Source organism: Callithrix jacchus, chromosome 4, assembly GCF_049354715.1.
Source record: "Callithrix jacchus isolate 240 chromosome 4, calJac240_pri, whole genome shotgun sequence".
Classification (NCBI taxonomy): Eukaryota; Metazoa; Chordata; class Mammalia; order Primates; family Cebidae; genus Callithrix; species Callithrix jacchus.
In genome coordinates, this window is record NC_133505.1 from 115,366,793 (window position 1) to 115,386,035 (window position 19,243).

General features: G+C 40.6%; 1 protein-coding gene across 1 annotated transcript in view; it reads left to right on the forward strand.

Annotated features, from left to right (window-relative positions):
* CCDC162P (coiled-coil domain containing 162) overlaps positions 1-19,243 on the forward strand; it is a 108,287-nt gene that overhangs the window by 87,304 nt on the left and 1,740 nt on the right. Inside the window, 7 exon segments of the mRNA XM_078370895.1 lie at positions 2,926-3,126; positions 3,844-3,965; positions 6,381-6,609; positions 10,692-10,767; positions 10,770-10,899; positions 16,218-16,358; positions 19,117-19,210. Of these exon segments, the coding sequence (XP_078227021.1) occupies positions 2,926-3,126; positions 3,844-3,965; positions 6,381-6,609; positions 10,692-10,767; positions 10,770-10,899; positions 16,218-16,358; positions 19,117-19,210 (993 nt within the window).

The window sequence follows — 19,243 nt, forward strand, 5'->3', positions numbered from 1 at the left end:
AGTACAATTGACTTCCCCCAGTGCTATTTCTACAGCCAAGTTTCCTCAGCTGTTTTTGATTGTTAAATATTTTGATATCACTAGAGTTAAGAATTGCTTGAACATATTGTGTTCTTTTAAATCCTTAAAATAACATATTATGTATGAAGGCTTATAAAATTAGAGCTGGTATTAACTTAGGTAGATCAAGGGATTCTTAGAGAAGTCAGGTATTAGCTGTACCAGCTCCTAAGTGACACTGTACCATCTGCTAAGTCTTCCTGCAGCTACCGAAGGACACATATACTGGATAAAAAGATTATTCCTTTGAAAAGCCAAAAAGAAAATGTCCTGTGACAAGTTGGGTCTAGCAAAGATTTTGTTTTGTGCTTTTATTTAACCTAAAATACTATTTTAGAAGTTTTTTAAATCCCTGAAGTAAAAAAGAATTGAAGTAAAAAGAATATAAGCCCAGTAAGGTTTGAGATTATTTATTTTGTCTGTTTTCCCATTTTCTTCAATATTTTATGCTTACCATCAGCGTGCGCCACATATTATCTTGCCTGAGAGTTGGCCCTTGACACACACAGGTGACATTTGACAGACTGGGAAGATGTCTTAGACAAATACCAGCTCAGAGCTGAAATGGAAATGGGCCAGTTAGCACATAGATTGTAAATAGAACCCATGAGGCAAAAAGATCATGGCCCCACCCCTGTTGGGAAAGAATTCATAATAAAATTATGCAGTGGTTTGAGACTCTCTCGAGGTTGAGCACAAAGCTTGGAGAAACTTCATCAATTTAAAAAGAGAGCCACTGTTTCCTTCTCCACAGCTAAGTTTACCAGATAAATTAGTGCAATATTTTGGACATGCTTATACAAAAAAAGTACTTATGTGAGATTCAAATTTGACTTAATGTTCAATATTTTTATTTGCTAAGTCTGACAGCCCTAACAACAATAAAATGGAAATTTAGTGTGGGCCTCTGCAATCTGGTATCATCAGGTTGGAATCACCATCAAGAACCCTTCCCCCACTCCCAATTCCCCACACACTCCCCCTTCTAAACAACCAAACAGTTGGACTCTTTGTACAAAAGCAGGTCAAGGTAGTATAAACATGATAAACCAGCTCCTGGGATTGCCCTGGCCCAGTAAAAAGGTTCAAGTGAGTCCAGAATGAGTTAGGGAAGTAATTGTTTGTTTCCTAATCTTCACATGGGGCTACTGAGGGACACGCTTCTTATCCCATCCAGTCATTCTTCCTTCATTTCTGTGTTGTCTTCTGCCGTGTAATAATTGAGTGTTATAGAGCAGAGGTTGGTGAATGGAACAAGGAAACTGAGATCACCCAGCTGGCTTCATTTTCCCTGGGGCTCATTTAAAGGCAAGACGGTCTCCAGCTTTCCTCACTTTGCGCTCTTGATGTGTGAGTTTCCAACTTGTGGAGCGTCTCTGTGACCTGAGCTTTTAGTTTCCTTTGGTGTTTTCCTTTTCACACTAAGGTTTATCCAAGGTCTCTTAGACCCATGTTTCCCAAAGGGCATCCTACAATACCAGGTGCTAAAGAAAGTGCTTGAGGCTCTTCCTCCTTGAGGCTTAGCATTGGGCCTCCATAATAAAGTATCTCTTAATAAAGTAGTATTTGATTCTTATTGTGTTATTCATTCTCAAGGGTTCAACTCTTTTGTGTAGAAGAGGAAAAACTTTTTTCTCTGCCTTCTTAGATTCAATGCTTGGGCCCTGAAAATGAAACTGACAAAAGACAGATTAACAGGAAAAGGGATTTATTATGTCCTGTCAGAGCTACTTATCTTTCCCTAGGGTCCCAGTTGGGAATTCCAGCCCAGTGATCTCTGAAGAGCTTTTCCTGATTAGCATCATGACTAATCACACACAAATAGAATTTACACACAGAACAGAAATTCTTTAAGCTCACAGACAAATGTAAAAGCAAGATAAGAGGCATCTCTCTGAATTCCTACACTAAGAACCCTCTTGAGCAGTTAATATCTGGAAGCTTTTCCAGGTTTTTAGAAAAGACTTGGCTGGGTGCAGTGGCTCTCTTGTAATCCCAGCACTTTGGGCGGCAGAGGTGGGCGGATCCTGAGGTCAGGAGATTGAGACCATCCTGGCCAATATGGTGAAATCTGATCTCTACTAAAATACAAAATCTTAGCTGGGCGTGGTGGCTGGGGACTCGCTTGAACCTGGGAGGCAGAAGTTGCAGTAAGCCAAGATGGCATCACTGCCCTCCAGCCTGATGACAGAGCAAGACTCTGTCTCAAAAAAAAAAAAAAAAAAGGAAAGAAAGAAAAAAGAAAAGACTTGCAAACCCCACTAAAATAAATACTCCACTAGGGTTTTGCACACTTGATGTCTTGGAGAGTTCTGTTTACAAGGCCCATGCTAGAGGAGTTCAGGGATAAATCACTTTGAATATAGGAAGCACATGTACCTTCAGCCTTCCATTCTACCACCCAGGTCATTTTTGCATAGGTGAAATGTGAGCAACTATTAAAGAGGAAGAGTCAGAAGCAGGGCTCAGACCGTAGAAGTCAGGTGGCCACCTACCTAGTTTTGGTGATGGAATAAAATGGAAGAAGGAGAATGAGTTTTGGAGATAAATACATTTGACTAAGCATTTGAATGTGTTGTCTCATTGGAACCAATAATTATTATATATTATAATTACATAACCCCCTTTTTATTTATAGAGACCAGAGGAAGAGGGGATGGAAGCAGGAACTCGAACTCAAGTCCAGTTCTGGCTGCAAAGCATGTGTTCTTTCCCTTGCCCATTGTACCTCTGTCTGCAGGTTTACTAGCTGCACTGCATTGTATTGGTACTACATCTGCCCACAGTATGGTGGGGCCTTCCCTCTCTTTGCTAGGCCCCAGGGCTGCCTCTGCTGATCCCTGACACTACCAACCTTATTTGCAGCTTCTTGACAGTTACTTTGAAGCCTACCAGCACACATTGGACACTGAGGAGCTGTTTGCCTTAGCACAAGTGATGATGGACATCACATACCAGTGCCTGAGGTTTGATCTCAGCTACACCTATTTCATTAAGGCCTACTGGGAGGAATTCATCTGCCTGAGGCTTCACCTGCAGTTAGTGAGAGGCATCCTCAACCAGCACGTGAGTATAGTTGGGTTTTAAAATACTACATGCGAGAAGAGGATGGAAAACACCAGCCAGAAATGAAAATCATGTTTTCCTTCCACTGCAGATCTGGAATTTGTGTTTTCTAGGCCAGCATGTACAGCATACTTATTAGTAAGCTCATTTGCATTGTTGAAATCCAGTATAACTATGGTCTTAAAGAGAGGTTTCCACCCCTAATCAGAGTTAGTAGTTCACAAGGAATTGATGACCTTAGTTTTCATTAGATCACAAAGGTTATTCGTAGTGAAAGAACAACTTACAATACATCTTTTTGACATTAATATATTATCCTTTTTAAGTGTGATTATTTTTAGGACTCTGAAAGAAATCATCATATTGTATTTCCTCTAGGGAAAAGCTAATGGCTTGAAGCAAGCAAAAGACAAAGGATTGTTGCCACCTGGTTGAAATTTTTTCCATGTAGTCAATTATTTAACAGAAAGATTTCTCTTTTGCTTCTTAAAATTGTCTGAAGTCAGTTGCCTTTACTTCCCTTAGCTGTCTGGCTCAGACTGAGAGATTAGCATGTCTCATGGCAAAAGAATCTTCAAAACAATGAATGTCTGGATGAAAATTAGTCAAATGGTGAAGAGACACAAAGGGACAAAATCCTTCTCATGTCAAGGCACATAACTCATGCCCATGGGAAAGTTTAACTTCTCAATTTTAATGTTTATGCTACATTTTTAGATAGAGCGTCCGCGCGAGTATGTCCAGAGGCTTTGGCAAGAGGATCATCTGGACAATAGCAATACCTTTGGACTTCCCCTTAATATAGTTTGCAAACAACTTATTTCCATCAACAATAGCCAGTAAGTTGATGTTGTCTTTAGACATTTTACATGCAATCTTCTAGATTAATTAAGGATATAGTGTTAAATCTCAGTACTACTCCATAAAGCACTTCTCAAGTGCTTGGAGGAAGTGAGGGAAGTAAGTATAAAGGCCACGAAAGAGGAATTCCCTTGTATATTGAATCTCTGTTTGCTTTGTGAGTAATAAAGAATGGAGGCTAAAATGTAAACATACGCGACTGGGTAAAGAATCACCATTGTCTTAAAAAGGCCTGGGGGAAAAGCAGTTGTTCTTGAAATGCTGTCAGGATTTACCCGGACTTACCACATGAGCCCACATATATAAAACTTGGATTGCTTAAAAGTTTCTCAAAAAGGAATTTCTTTACGTGTCACTAAAGAGGTTTCTGCAGATTTGCCTTGTGACTCTCACAAGGAGTTCAATTTAAGGAACTGAATTAAATTTCTTGTGGTCACTCAGAGAGGATACACACTTTGTCACCCCCTAGATAGGCAGCATAACCATTTCCCTCATTCCCTTGTAACCTTTGAGGGTAGAGGAAACTGGGAAGCAGGTGACAAGCGCCAGGTTGATCTGTGTGGCTCTAGATCACAATCTCTCAATTGCTTCCAAATGGGTGGAGAAATTGTCTACTTCCTTTCAACATCCAACAAATATTTGTTCAGCACACAGATGTGAACAACACAGGCATGGTTTTGTGTTCCTGTGAGGTATACAGTCCAGCAGTAAAGGCAGACTTTATGTAAGAAATTGCCGTAATGGGTTATGGTATTATCTTCGGGACAGACAGGGTGTCCTGGGAGCAAATAGCTGCGATTCTCATTTCTTGAGAAAGAGCCCCGGGCTCAAAACTCTCCATTTTCTCCATAGATCTTCCACTATTTCTTCTCTGTAATAAATGTGAGACACCAGCTGTGTGTGTGCAGCTTGCTATGGCAAACATCTACTGTTCAGGAAATGGTTTTTGGCAGAACAGGCTAGGGTTATATGGACACGAAAACTGTCAGAATAGTCTCAAAAGCAAGTATTATATGCTTGATGAGATTCCTTTCCAGACTTGGGGATTTTTTTTTTAAAGATTCAGGACTAAGAAGGATCGCATTTACATCAATGTAAAGGGAAATGTCATGTCCTTCAGTTCTGTGTGGGTATAGAAGGACCCTTGACTTGTGCTGTACTCTTTATTTCTAAAGAAATAACCCACTGATGAGCTTTATTTATTTATTTTTGCTTCTGGCCTCAACCATTCATGAAATATAACACCTTACAGTCAATCTGAATGATTCCAGCAGTTATGTACAGAATTTAAAAATTGTCCATTCACATTTTGGGAATCTTTTGTGAATGGACAATTTTTAAATTCTTTATTCTTTAAAGGATAAAGCATAAAAAATCCTTAAATTCTTTATCCTTTAAAGGATAAAGATTCAGATGAAAAATTGAAACTTAATTAACCATGGAAATTATTTTTTTATGTAGTCACTTTTGAGCTATTTTGTTTTCATATATTTGACTAATATTACTGAAATATTGACAGTTTTGCTATACGGTGTTATTATTATTGAGCTTCTAGAAAATACACCTATGTCTTTCTGTTTTTAAAGGTTCACATTAAAGCAAAGAACATGTCATGCAACCCAGCAGGTTCCCATACTCTGAGGTCTCTCTGAGCTCTCAGTTTTTTATAATGCACTGGACATATAGGAGCTGTTTTATTGGTCTTTAAAAATATAAAATTCAGGCGGGGCATGGTGGCTCACGCCCGTAATCCCAGCACTTTGGGAGGCTGAGGTGGGTGGATCATGAAGTCAGGAGATCAAGACCATCCTTGCCAACATGATGAAACCTCATCTCTACTAAAAATACAAAAATTAGCTGGACATGGTGGTGCGTGCCTGTAATCCCAGCTACTTGGGAGGTTGAGGCAGGAGAATCGCTTGAACTAGGGAGTCAGAGGTTTCAGTGAGCTGAGGTTGCACCACTGTACTCCAGCCTCGCGAGAGAGTGAGACTCTGTCTCAAAAATAAATAAATAATAAAATTCAAATATCTTCAGAAACAGATTAAGTTTGTTGTGTAAAATTGTCATTCATAGGCCAGGCGCAGTGGCTCACGCCTGTAATCCCAGCACTTTGGAAGGCCGAGGTGGGTGGATCACAAGGTCAAGAGATCGAGACCATCCTGTTCAACATGGTGAAACCCCGTCTCTGCTAAAAATACAAAAAATTAGCTGGGCATGGTGGCACGTGCCTGTAATCCTCAGGAGGCTGAGGCAGGAGAATTGCCTGAACCCAGGAGGCGGAGGCTACGGTGAGCCGAGATCGCGCCATTGCACTCCAGCCTGGGTAACAAGAGGGAAACTCCGTCTCAAAAAAAAAAAAAAAATTATCATTCGTTGTTCTTTTCTTCAAGCCCGCCTTTGAAAAATGTTTATCTGCTGGAGTTCCACCCTTCCCTCAGCCTAGCAACGCTTATCCCCAGAGCCCTAGAGCATCTCCTCCAAGAGGTCTACCATACCTGCAAACCTGCATCAGCCAGTGGCCTTGCCTCCCTGGAGCGACATGTTCTGCAGCTGGCCCTGGACCTGTGGTTCACCCCAGCCAAGCCTCAGCCCTGGTACAGTGCACAGCTCCAGAAAGATGTAAGCTCTTTCTGAAGGGGGTAGTTGGGTCCTTGGCAAGGAGAATGTTTTTTTCCAGATGTTACTGTTTAGATTTGTTTTTCTATCTGGCTCTATTCCCCCATTATTTGGCTAGAGATAGATCTCAGTCATAGGCCTTGCCAACATTTTAATGTGATTTTTGGGGGGATGGGGTCAAAGTTTCTCATTTATAAAGATGCTGCTACAATTAAAATTACAAGAGTGATACACATGGGTATGCGGGAAATGTTTTCTGGTTTATTATTTATATTTTAACAAATACTTTTTAATTAAAAATTACGTATTTTCTTTCCACTAAGACACTTCCTAAATGTGTTCTTTTTGTCAAGATCTGATAGAAAACAGAAAGCGTTGAGTGAGGAGTCAGGGATCTGAATTCAAGTTCAGTTCTGCCATTAACTTGCTGTGTGTCTCTGAGCATGACTCTTAGCCTCTCTGACCTCACTTTCCTTTTTTGTAAGATTATGTTTGTGTACTTGGCAGGGGAGGTAGGTGGAGGTCAGCTTGATGATCTCTGAAGCCCCTTTCAGTACTACTGCTCCATGGTTCAAATTGTGGGTTGATAATTTGCATGGTGTTTGTAGTTGGATTTTAATACTTTTCGTTTTCTGTTAAGGCTGTCAAGGTTGAGCCTGGGTTTCCAATTGGACCTCATTCTGTGTGAGTACTTGCTGTATGACAAAGAAACTTTCAAGGCCCCCCGACTGCCAAAAATGTCTGCTCCATAGGTCTGCCTTGGCCTCCTATCCCTTCCTGCCTAAAGTAAAAATTGATTTTATTTTACAGTGATCAAAATAATATAAAATTACAGATAATGTTAGCAAAAGCAGAAAGAACAAAATTGAATTTAAACATCACCAATCAAATGCATTCATAATTTTTCTGAATTTAAGTATTCTTAATATGTGTGTTTGACATAGCTATAATCATATTTTTTGTCCATTGTTATTTCTTCCTTTTCTCAGTTAACATTATACTACATATTTTTAAGTAAGGCTACCTAGTCTTTAGACTTACCTTTATGACCACATAATTCCCATATCTGATGAATAAAAACCTCTCTAGTCATTTCCCTACTGATGGAAATTCAAGTGGTTTCTAATTTTTCATTATTATGAAAAATTCTAACAGATATGTCCTTTTACTTACAGATTTTTCCATATTTCAAATTGATTCCTTTTGATAGGTTCTTGGAAGCAGAATTACTAAAATAAAATTTAAATATTTGGATACATATTGGCAGATTGCTTTCCAAAGAGTTGTGCCAATTTATAATGGCACTCACATATTCTAAGAGTACCAGTTCTGCTATGCTGGGTAGTATTAGGCAAAAGCATGCAATGTATGTGGTATATACACATATACATAAAAGGTGGTATTGTGCTGTTAATTTGCATTTTCTTACTTTTATTGAGCTTTAATAGTCTTTCAAATGTTTTGTTACTAATTATACTTTTTGTGAATTTTGTTCTTTTCCTTTATTTATTTATCTGTTGGAATCCTAACATTAGTCCTATCTATTTACATGAGCTTGTCTTAAATAAGAACCGTAACCTTTCTTTTTGTCTATAATTTTCTGCAAATATTTCCACATTTGTCCCCCCATTTCTTTTTTTTTTGAGACAGGGTCTTGCTCTGTTGCCCAAGATGGAGTGCAATGACACAATCACAGCTCACTGCAATTTCAGTTTCCCCAGCTCAAGCTATCTGCCTACCTCAGCCACCCGGTACTCTAGGTGCACACCATCATGCCCAGCTAATTTTTTTTGTATTTTTAGTAGGGAGGAGGTTTCACCATGTTGTCCAAGCTAGTATCCAACTTCTGGGCTCAAGCGATCCACCCAGCTTGGCTCCCTAAACTGCTGGGATTATAGGCAGGAGCCACTATGCCCAGCCTCTCCATTTGTCTTTCCATTTTTTAAACATAAATTTATTTTCATATAGTCAAATCTTTCAGTCATTTTCTTTATGATTTCTTCTATCCTAAATTCAGGAAAAAAAATCTTCCTCCAGATGTTTCATATTTGTCTTATTTTATTCTGATTTTTAAGTGCTTGGTTTTATTTTTAAAATATTTAACTCTGGTTGGGTGTGAGGGCTTGTGCATGTAATCCCAGCACTTTCGGAGGCTGAGGCGGGTGGATCACTTGAAGCCAGGAGTTTGAGACCAGCCTGGCCAATATGGCGAAACCCCGTCTCTATTAAAAACACAAAATTAGCCAGGCATGGTGGCAGACGCCTGTAATTCCAGCTACTTGGGAGGCTGAGGCAGGAGAATCACTTGAACCTAGAAGGCAGAGGTTACGGTGAGCTGAGATCACAACACTGCACTCTAGCCTGCATTGCAGAGCAAGATTCCATTTCAAAATAAATACATAAATAAATAAAAATAAACAAATAATAAAAATATTTAACTCTTTTAATATTTCACTGGAGAGAGAGAGAAAAAGAGAGTGTATGTGTGCATGCATCTATGTGTCGTATGTGAGGTATGCGTCAAAACTGAATTTTTTCTTAAATTACGAGCTATTTATTCTACTACCACCAATTGGTGATTCTTTTCACATTGTCTTATGATACCACATTTAAAAGAACGTATTTGAAATTCTTTTTTTTTTTTTTTTTTTTGAGATGGAGTCTCACCCTGTATCCCAGGCTGGGGTGCAGTGGTGCAATCTCAGCTCACTGCAACCTCTGCCTCCCAGGTCCCAGTTCAAGTAATTCTCCTGCCTCAGCCTCCCAAGTAGCTGGGATTACAGGCATGCGCCAACATGCCCAGCTAATTTTTGTATTTTTAGTAGGGACAGGGTTTCACCATGTAGGCCGGGCTGCTCTTGAACTCCTGACCTTGTGATCCACCCGCCTCGGCCTCCCAAAGTACTGGAATTACAGGAGTGAGCCACCGCACACAGCCTTGAAATTCTTTTATAAATTACAGTGAATATCTGGGATACCTGTCTAGTCTCCCATTGCTGCCACACAGTTTTACTGTTTTTGAAATCTCTTCAAATTTGGAGCTACAAGTGATAAATACTCGGACTAATATGTTATATTAGGTCAGAAAATGCTCTCAGAAGACATGCAGGAATTTATTTAATAGGTCTCTTTGTTACCACTTTGGAAAACGTTGAGAGCCTGGAAATTGCATCCTTGAGTAGCCCAGTCCTTTAGTAGATACATGGATAGATAAAGGACACTGTATCCTGGGGAGCCAAACCAGAGAGGCAGATGGGGGTCCCAGACTGGGTGGTTGCTGGGAGTGGTATATTCGAAGACAGCAAAGATGTTAGAGCAGAGGCGCCCACCAAGGCAGGAGGGTATTAAAGGACAATGTGGTTACTTCACAAATCACCCAGGGCCAGCTCTGAGTGAAGGAATGCTGGAAAGGCAGTTTGGTGTACTGTAAAATAGCTGAACTTGGAGTTAGGAAGCCCAAGTTTACTCTTGGTGTGGCTGTGTGACCTTGGACAGTTTCATGTTGCTTCAGATCCCTCACTGACAAAGGGGAATAATGATATCTGTGACGCCTACTTCATGGGGCTCTTGCAAAAATAAAAACGAGTTAATAGATGTAAAAATGCTTCATAATTTTGAAACCGTCATTAGAGAGGTTTATAAAAAAATTGTTATTGGCCACCAAAATACTTTTTAAAATCAAGGACTTCTATTTCTATTTAGCTTATCTTTAGCATAGACGAGTATCCCCATAGTGAATATCTAGGGATTTGTTTATTTAGACTCAAGACATTTATAATAATGATAACAACAGCAGATAGTTTTGCATATATTAACCCATTTAACCCTCTCAAGAGCCCTATTAGGAAGTTAGTATCTACTTTCATACAATAAGGACTGTTATTATCCTTATCACCACTTTATAGATGAGAAAATTGAGAGACAGCAAAATCGAGTACATTGCCAAAATCTCACAGCTTCTAAGTGGCAAAGTTAGGACTTGAGCATAGGAAATCTGGATCCAGAGTTTGTGCCACTGACAGTATATTTTTTTAAATGTGAAATTTATTCTTCTATGTTTTAAAAGATATTTTGTTTTCTTTCAGCTGTTTTCAGCTAAAGGTATGGGAGATCCCTTTCTCGTCGGGGAGATAGGCCTGTTGGCACTCAACTCTGCAGCAGATGAGGACAGAAACAAGGCCAAGACTCTCATGTGCTACTCTTGGAGATGTTTTCCAAGCTTCTCAAGCTCTTGACCTTCTGTGACTGGCTAATAGAAATGAGCCTGGAGAGTGAACGGGTCAGAGGACCCCGGTGGAATATAAAGTTTGCAGCAAAACATGGGGGGAAAGAGGCCATGAGACTCCCTGCCTGCAAGCCTGCCCCTTCTCTGCTCCCAGAGCAGCCAGAGTGAGTTTTCTAATTGGCTAACATGATCACCTTGCTCCCTTGTTCCTTCTCTCTTCCAAGCCTCCCCAAATGCCTCTCTGATCACTCAACTAGGCTAAGCCCTCCTACTGACACAATTGAGTTTCCCCTTCATTTGGCACATTTCCTTTTAATTCATTGCTTAATATTGGTTTATTGACTTTTCTGCTAGCATAAGCTCCCCAAATGCAAAAGCCCTATCCACGTTCTTTACTGTGACATCTCATTACCTGCTATGGGGCCTGAGCCACACCAGGCACTCAGGGAATACTGGTTGAATTTGCTCCTGAATGTAATGAAGTTGACTAGAAAGGGCCTAAAGATGGAAGAGAGATGAGTCACTGACAGCATCCAGGTCAGACAGAGGTATGGAGGGCTCAGCAGGTAGGAGAGAGACATTAGTGAGTTATGTTTCAGATATGAGGGTGAGATGATGGTAAGACATCAAGTGGACATGTTCTACAAGCAGGAAAAATGTGTAGCTAGAGGGTTTGTTGTAAACATGTGTGAGTGCTGTTATGTTCTGGTCCCCACAAAAGGCCCTGTAGACATAGAGGGTCCAGTCATCTACCAACAACCATTATCAAGGGCCTGCTGTGGCCCAGGTCTTTACTGGGGACTTCATGTGTATCATTTCATTTAATTGTTGGAATATTCTTATGAGGTAGGTTACAAACATTTTATCAGCAAGGAAATAGAGGCACAGTCTGTAGGAATTGGGTATGGAAAAAAAATAAAAAAAAAAAAAGAAATAGAGGCTCAGAAAAGTTAATTTGCCTAAGAGCATATAACTAGAAAGTAGTGAAGGCAGAATTTAAACTCTTAGACAAGATATTATTAACCTCACTCCATAATTTATGATCCACGGTAGCAGGAAGCTCATAATGTAAAAATTGCCATGATACATGGTAACAATGATATTCTACTGATATGTACAAAATATTAGGAGAGTACACAAAAGAGAGTATTTCATTCTTCTTAAGTGGCCAGGGAAAGCTTCATAGAAGAGAGGCTGCTATGGGTTGATTTATGTCCCCCCAAAATTCATATGTTCAATGCCTGATTCCCAGTACCTCTGAATCTGGTTTTACTTGGAGATAGGTCTTTACAGAGGTAATAGAGTTAAACAGAAGTTATTAGAGTAGGCCTTAATCCAATATGACTGGTGTCTTATAAGAAGAGGAAATTTGGGGCCAGGCACGGTGGCTCACACGTGTAATCCCAGCACTTTGGGAGGCAGAGGCAGGCAGATCACCTGAGATCAGGAGTTCCAGACCAGCCTGACCAACATCTCTACTAAAAAGCCATCTCTACTAAAAATACAAAATTAGCTGGAGGTGGTGGTACATGCCTGTAATCCCAGCTACTCAGGAGGACAAGGCAGGAGAATTGCTTGAACCCAGGAGGCAGAAGTTGCAATAAGCCAATATCATGCCATTGTACTCCAGCCTGGCTAACAAGAGTGAAACTGTCTTAAAAAAAAAAAGGAGAAGATGGCTGATCGCTAACATCTTGGGATTGCAGCTCCCAGCGAAAGCTCAGACTACTAGAGGATGCCACACTTTCAGACAAATTTTGGTCGCTCACGGAGCAGAAGATTCCCAGTGGAGGAGCTCCATGGGTCGCCAGCGTGACTCTTGTGGCCGGCGCAGCAGTTTCGCTGGCACTTTGGCGAGGCAGCTCTTGGTGCAGAGTAAACGGGACTGGTTCCCCTTCTGACCAAGGTTTGGAGTTCCGGGAAGGCAGAGTCGCCTATTACGGACTCAAGAAGGAAGCCAGACTGGAGATTCCCGGGCGGAAAAGCACCATCAGTCTTAACGCCACTGTTCTGGCCGGTGCAGTGGGTTGCTCATATTTCGGCCCTGGGAATTAACAACCTGGACGTCCACTCAGAGACCTAATTTGAAAGTTGGTAATTACAAAGATGACAGGTGGATAAATTTACAATGATGGGAAGAAACCAGCATAAAAAGGCTGAGAATATTCAAAATCAGAACGCCTCTCCCTCTAAAGAGGATCACAGTTCCTCATGAACAAGGGAACAAGACTTGATGGAGAACGAGAGCATCCCATTAACAGAATTCAGGTTTCCAAAGATGGATAATAAGAAACTTCTGTGAGTTAAAAGAACATGTTGCAGCCCAATGTAAAGAAACTAAGAACTTTGAAAAAAGGTTTGACGAAATCCTAATGAGAATAGACAACTTAGAGAGGAATATAAATGAATTAATGGAACTGAAGAATACAGTGCAGGAATTCCGAGAAGTTGTTAAACACTCGAATTGTTCAAGCAGAAGAAAGGATATCAGAGGTAGAAGTCCAACTTAATGAAATAAAACGAGAAGACAAGATTAGAGAAAAAAGGATAAAAAGGAATGAGCAAAGTCTCCAAGAAATGTGGGACTATGTGAAAAGACCAAATTTACATTTGATAGGTGTACCTGAATGCGACGGAGAGAATGAATCCAAGCTGGAAAATATTCTTCAGGATATTATTTAGGAAAATTTTCCTAACCTAGCAAAGCAGGACAATATTCAACCCCAGGTAATACAGAGAACATCACAAAGATATTCCTCAAGAAGAGCAACCCCAAGGCACATAATCGTTAGATTCACCAGGGTTGAAACTAAGGAGAGGATACTAAGGGCAGCCAGAGAGAAAGGTCAGGTTAATTACAAAGGGAAGCCTATCAGACTTACAGCAGATCTCTCAGCAGAAACTCTACAAGCCAGAAGAGAGTGGGGGCCAATATTCAACATCCTTAAAGAACAGAACTTTCAGCCCAGAATTTCATATCCAGCCAAACTAAGCTTCACAACTAAAGGAAAAATAAAATCTTTTATGAACAAGCAAGTACTCAGAGATTTTATTACCACCAGGCCTGCTTTACAAGAGCTTCTGAAAGAGGCATTACACACAGAAAGAAACAACCGGTATTAGCCTTTCTAAAAATATACCAAAAAGTAACGAGCATCAACATAAAGAAGAATTTACATCAACGAATGGATCAAACAGCCAGTTAACATCAAATGGCAGTAACCCTAAATTTAAATTGACTACATCCCCCAATTAAAAGATGCAGCCAAAACCCAACGGCATGTTACATCCAGACCCATTTCACTTGCAAGGATACACAAAGACTCAAAACAAAGGGATGGAGAAAGATTTACCAACCAAATGGAGAGCAAAAATAAATAAATAAATAAAAAGCAGGAGTTGCAATTCTCGTATCTGATAAAATAGATCTTAAAGTAACAAAGATATAGTGGTAAAAGGATCAATGCATCAAGAATAGCTAATGATCCTAACACCCAGATACATAGAGACTTAGACTCAATGAGACAGAAAATTAATAAGGATATCAAGGACTCGAACTCAGATCCGGAACAAGTAAACTTAATAAATATTTATAGAGCTCTCCACTTCAAATATACAAAATATACATTCTTGTCAATACCACATCACACCTACTAATAGGTTTAAATGAAACATTGATTGGCCATTATTAATACCCTTTTTTTTTTTAGAATAAAGCAACATTTCCCTTCTCTCTCCCTCTTTTTCTTCCTCTTTCTTCCTCTCCTTCACTCCTTTTTTTTCTTTCCTTCTCTCAAAAAAAGAAAAAAAAGAAATCAACTTGTAGACCTCTAGATCCATGTCGGCAATGTCTCTCTCATTGCTCGATTTCCTTCCTTCCCTTCTCTCCCTCCCTCCCTCCCTCTCTTCCTTCGTCCCTCCCTTCCTCCTTTCCTCCCTTGCTGCCTTCCTCCCTTAAAAAAAAAAAAAGGAGAGGAAATTTGGACACAGACACACGCAGAGGGAAACCAAGTGAAGGCACAGGGAGAAGACGGCCATCAGCAAGCCAAGGAGAGAGAACAGGACCAGATTCCTTCCTGAGGGCCCTAGGGAGGAACCAATCCTGTCCACACCTTGATTTCAGACTTCTGTCCTTTAGAACTATGAGACAATAAATTTCTGTTATTTAATATTTTGTGCGTTTCTGGGGTACTTTTTTACACCAGCCCTAGAAAACTAATACACGTGCCAAGAACTCAGCCTTCATGTGCCAACTTCTCAAGATGGAGAAATGTCTTAGAAGTGGGATGCTGGGGGACATGCGCCAGTGGCTTAGGTCTGTAATCACAGCACTTTGGAATGCCAAGATGGGAGGATCACCTGAGGCCAGGCATTTGACACCAGCGTGGGCAACATAGCAAGACCCCATTTCTACAAATTTTTTTACAAAATCAGTTGGGCCTGGTGGTGCACGCCTGTCCCAGCTACTTGGGAAGCTGAGGAGGGAGAATTGTTTGAGCCCAGGAGTTTGAGACTGCAGTGAGCTATGACTGCACCACTGCACTCCAGCCTGGGCAATAAAGCAAGACCCCATATCTCTAAAAATAGAAGAAGAAGAAGAAGAAGGAAGAAGAAAAAAAGAAGCAGAAGAAGGAGGAAGAGGAGAGGAAGAAGAGGTGGAGGAAGAGGAGGAGCAGGAGGAGGAGGAGGAGGAGGAGGAAGAGAGTGTTAAGGATGGAGGAAAGCATCATAAACACGAAAGGCTGAGATGCCAAAGGAACAGCTAACTGGAGTCATGTGTGAGTCCCACAGACTTGGGACTGGAGCTCAGAGTTAAGTCAGGACACAGACAAGGGTCACAGTTTGTTACATGAAGGAGTCGTCTTAGGGTGTGAATCTGAACAGACTCCCCTCCCCAAGTAAGCGGTTGTGGTAGATGAGAAGAGAACCAGGTTCAGAACCTCAGGAAACACCAGCATTTGAAGATAAGCAAGAGGAGAAGCCAGGGAAGCCTGAGAGTAATCATGAGGTGGGAACATGGAGGTTCTAGATCCACGAGAGCAAAGATGACCCTTGAGGCCAACTGTGAGGAGCCCTGAGAGAAGATGGTGAATGCTGCATTTCAGCAACATTGGTGACCTCATGAGGGCTCTGGGGACAGAAGTCAGCTTGTGGAAGATGAGAGGTGAGTAAACACCCAAGCACTCCTCCTACTTTAACTGCTTTCTCCCGTCTGTAACTGTCACAGCAAGTGCAGAACAGAAGACCTCTGTGACTCACTTCAAATAGACCCGGGCTCTTCTTGAACTTTTACTTTGGTTCTTGTTCAGGTGTCTTGGTTTTATTACCCACTTTCTTTTTAGCGGAAAATGCTAACATACATCCTTGGCTCTTTTTTTTCTTTTAGGCTGTATAAATAATTGGCATGGGAGATGGGGTTTGAAGAGTTCCGTTTGTATCTGAGGCCTGTTCACTTTAAATTTGCATCACACAAGGACAAGGTGGACCAGCCACCTCCTGTCTTTATAACCTCTCTGCTAGTAGAAAGGTGAGCTTTGAGAGGGTTGAGGTGAAAATAACGTAATGGATGAGTGAAGAGCCAGTGAAAAATAATTTCTGTCACCATTCGACAGGCAAGAGCAATCACATTTCTAAGTTCTCTCTTATGTTCTATCTGCCATGAAACCAGTTTTTTTCTTCTTTCTTTTTTTTATAAGAGGGAAAAGTAAGATCTCACTTAAGGGGGCAAATGCATTTAAAAACACCAAGTAACTGAGAAATGAAGGAACCAGGTTGTCCGAGAACACAGATGAGATGAAATCACAGGCTCAGCCACTTTGCAGATAGAGTATGTTGCTTGCAGGTAGAAAAGGGTGTCAGGGTGGGTCTGATGGGGTGAGAGCCATGGATCAGAAGCCCAGGGCTTATTTCTCACTTTCCTTCAGACCAGGAAGATGTCACTTAAGTTTTCAGAGCAGCTGTTTCTTGAAAGGGTAACACAAGCTACAAATATAACATGCCGGCAATATCTCAGGCAGCCTTCTTTGTCAGCTTGTGACAGAAGCCAACACAAACCAATGAAAATTCTCTCTCATACCCCATAGGTCCAACCCATTGCTTAAAAGAAAACACCCTGATTAGAAATAGATCATGAGTCTATTCAGTCAGGGGAAGGAATCTTTCTTTTATCCTCTCACAATCAACCTTTGATGAGTGGGGAGGAGAAACTTCTGTCTCCCTCTTCTTTCCTTCTCTGCTATCTGCTCTTCCCCCTCAGGATCCCAGCTCTATCCCTGGAGATTCCTGGTATGGACTCCATGCCAAGGAAGAAAAAGGTGACTCCAAGGAGGCAGCTGGTCCCTGTGTTTTGCTAATGCAGATCCCTGCTCAAATTAGAACTCATGTTAGTATCCTAAATGACTTCTCAGAATAAGAGGGGAATGAGGGGATTAGGATGATAGAATACAATATCCCAGGATTTCTCAAACCTTAGCACTGCTAAACTTTTGGGCTGAAGAAATCTTTGTTGTGGGGGACTGTCCCGTGTGTCTTAGATTGATTAGCAATATTCCTGACTTCTACCCTCTAGATGCCAGTGGTATCCCAGTACCCCACCCACACACACTGTTCCACAATCAAAGATGTCCCCAGACATTGCCAAATATCTCCTGGGTGCAAAACCTCCCCCTGTGCTATCCTGTCACACTAGCTAAACCAAAAACAGAATTTACTGTAAGGATACAGAGATATTCACAGACGCCAAGGCAGGAAGTATGATCAGGCCTTGGGTGATGCTAGATCGCCATTTGGCAAAAAAAAAAAACCAAAAAAACAAAAAAAGTACAAACGTCTGGAGCCAAGCTATTCTCTGGTTTTTAAGGGCCTCCTTGGTTGGTGTTTTATATTACTGTGAAAATAGGGCGCCACATTTTTGTTCAGTCAGAATCCACCAATCAGCACAAACTGCCTGAATACCCTGTGGTTTGGCCAATGCTCTGTGGTCTGATTGGTTCTCCTGGTGATGACCTAGAGATGCCGCAAGATAAGGGAGCCTTCTACGTTACCGGGGGAAGGCTTATGCATCCAAAGAACTTGTGTGTTGAGTTCGTATTTATTTTATGTATGTTAATTCCTTAAAGTTGCCACTTTGGAGTGCCATTGTAACAACAACATATATAGTGATCTCTTAGTGTCTGTGGGGGATCAGTTCCAAAATCCCCTCAGTTACCAAAATCCTTTTGCATATAACCTATGCACTCCCACCCTTAAGCTTTAAATCATCTTTAGGTTACTTATAATTGTATCTAATACAATTTAAATGCTATATAAATAGTGATTATACTGTATTTTTGTATCATTTTAATTTTTGTATTGTTACTTTTTGTTGTTTTATTTTTTCAAATATTTTTATTTGCAATTGGTTGAATCCATGGATGCAGAACCCATAGATGTGGAAGGTCAACTGTATCAAATATGAATATAGTGACTTTCATTTTAATAAGCACATTCATGTATATTATCCCTCTTAATATTTGCCATAACCCTATAAGACCAATGACACCCCCTTTACAGATGAAGAAAGATTGGTAGATATTAAATTACTTGACAGAGTCTCATAGTTATGGACAAAGTACTGAGTCTCAAGGTGGAAACATGGCTGCAAAGAATATTTAGATAGCTGTTGGAACCATAGGAGAGAGAGAGAATTGGACAACATTAGGGGGCGTTCAAAGGAGTGAGTCAGTGAGGGATCCTGAATAGGTGTGGTCAAGTAGGTGAGAGGAGCCAGGTGTGGTGCTGCATGTCTGTAGTCCCAGCTACTCAGGAGGCTGAGGTGGGAGGATTGCTTGAGCTCAGGAGTTCAAGGCTGCAGTGAGCTATGATTGCACCAGTGCCCTTCAGCCTGGATGACAGAGTAAGATTTTGACTCCCCCCCGCCAAAAAAAATTCACTTGGTACACCTTTGATGCCCAGTTAACTATATATGTACTTCAAATAAATAAAAAAATTTTGCTTTTTTAAAAAAAGAAGATAAGAGGAAAAATGAGAGAGAGTAGTGTAATGGTGATCAAGAAAAATAATTTCCAACGCTATGGGGTGGTCACCATAATCAAACTGTAGTGAGATCAAGTCCAAAGAAGACAGAAAAGATCCCAGAGCCCTTATAGCTTTCAGTGGAAATATTAAGTCTTGTATAAAATTTGCATTTGCTATTACTGACATTTCAGATCTGATGACATGACATCCTGTTCATGTGTCTCTTGATCAGTTGCATATCATGTAAAACTTCATATTTTTTGTTGCAGATATTCTCCTACTGCTCTTGTCTTAGCCGTCTCTGAGGTGGATGATAACTAAATTGGCAAATTTAGTTTTTACACAAAGGAAGCCATTCTTAAGGTAAATTATTTATTTTTTAAAAAGCAAATGAAA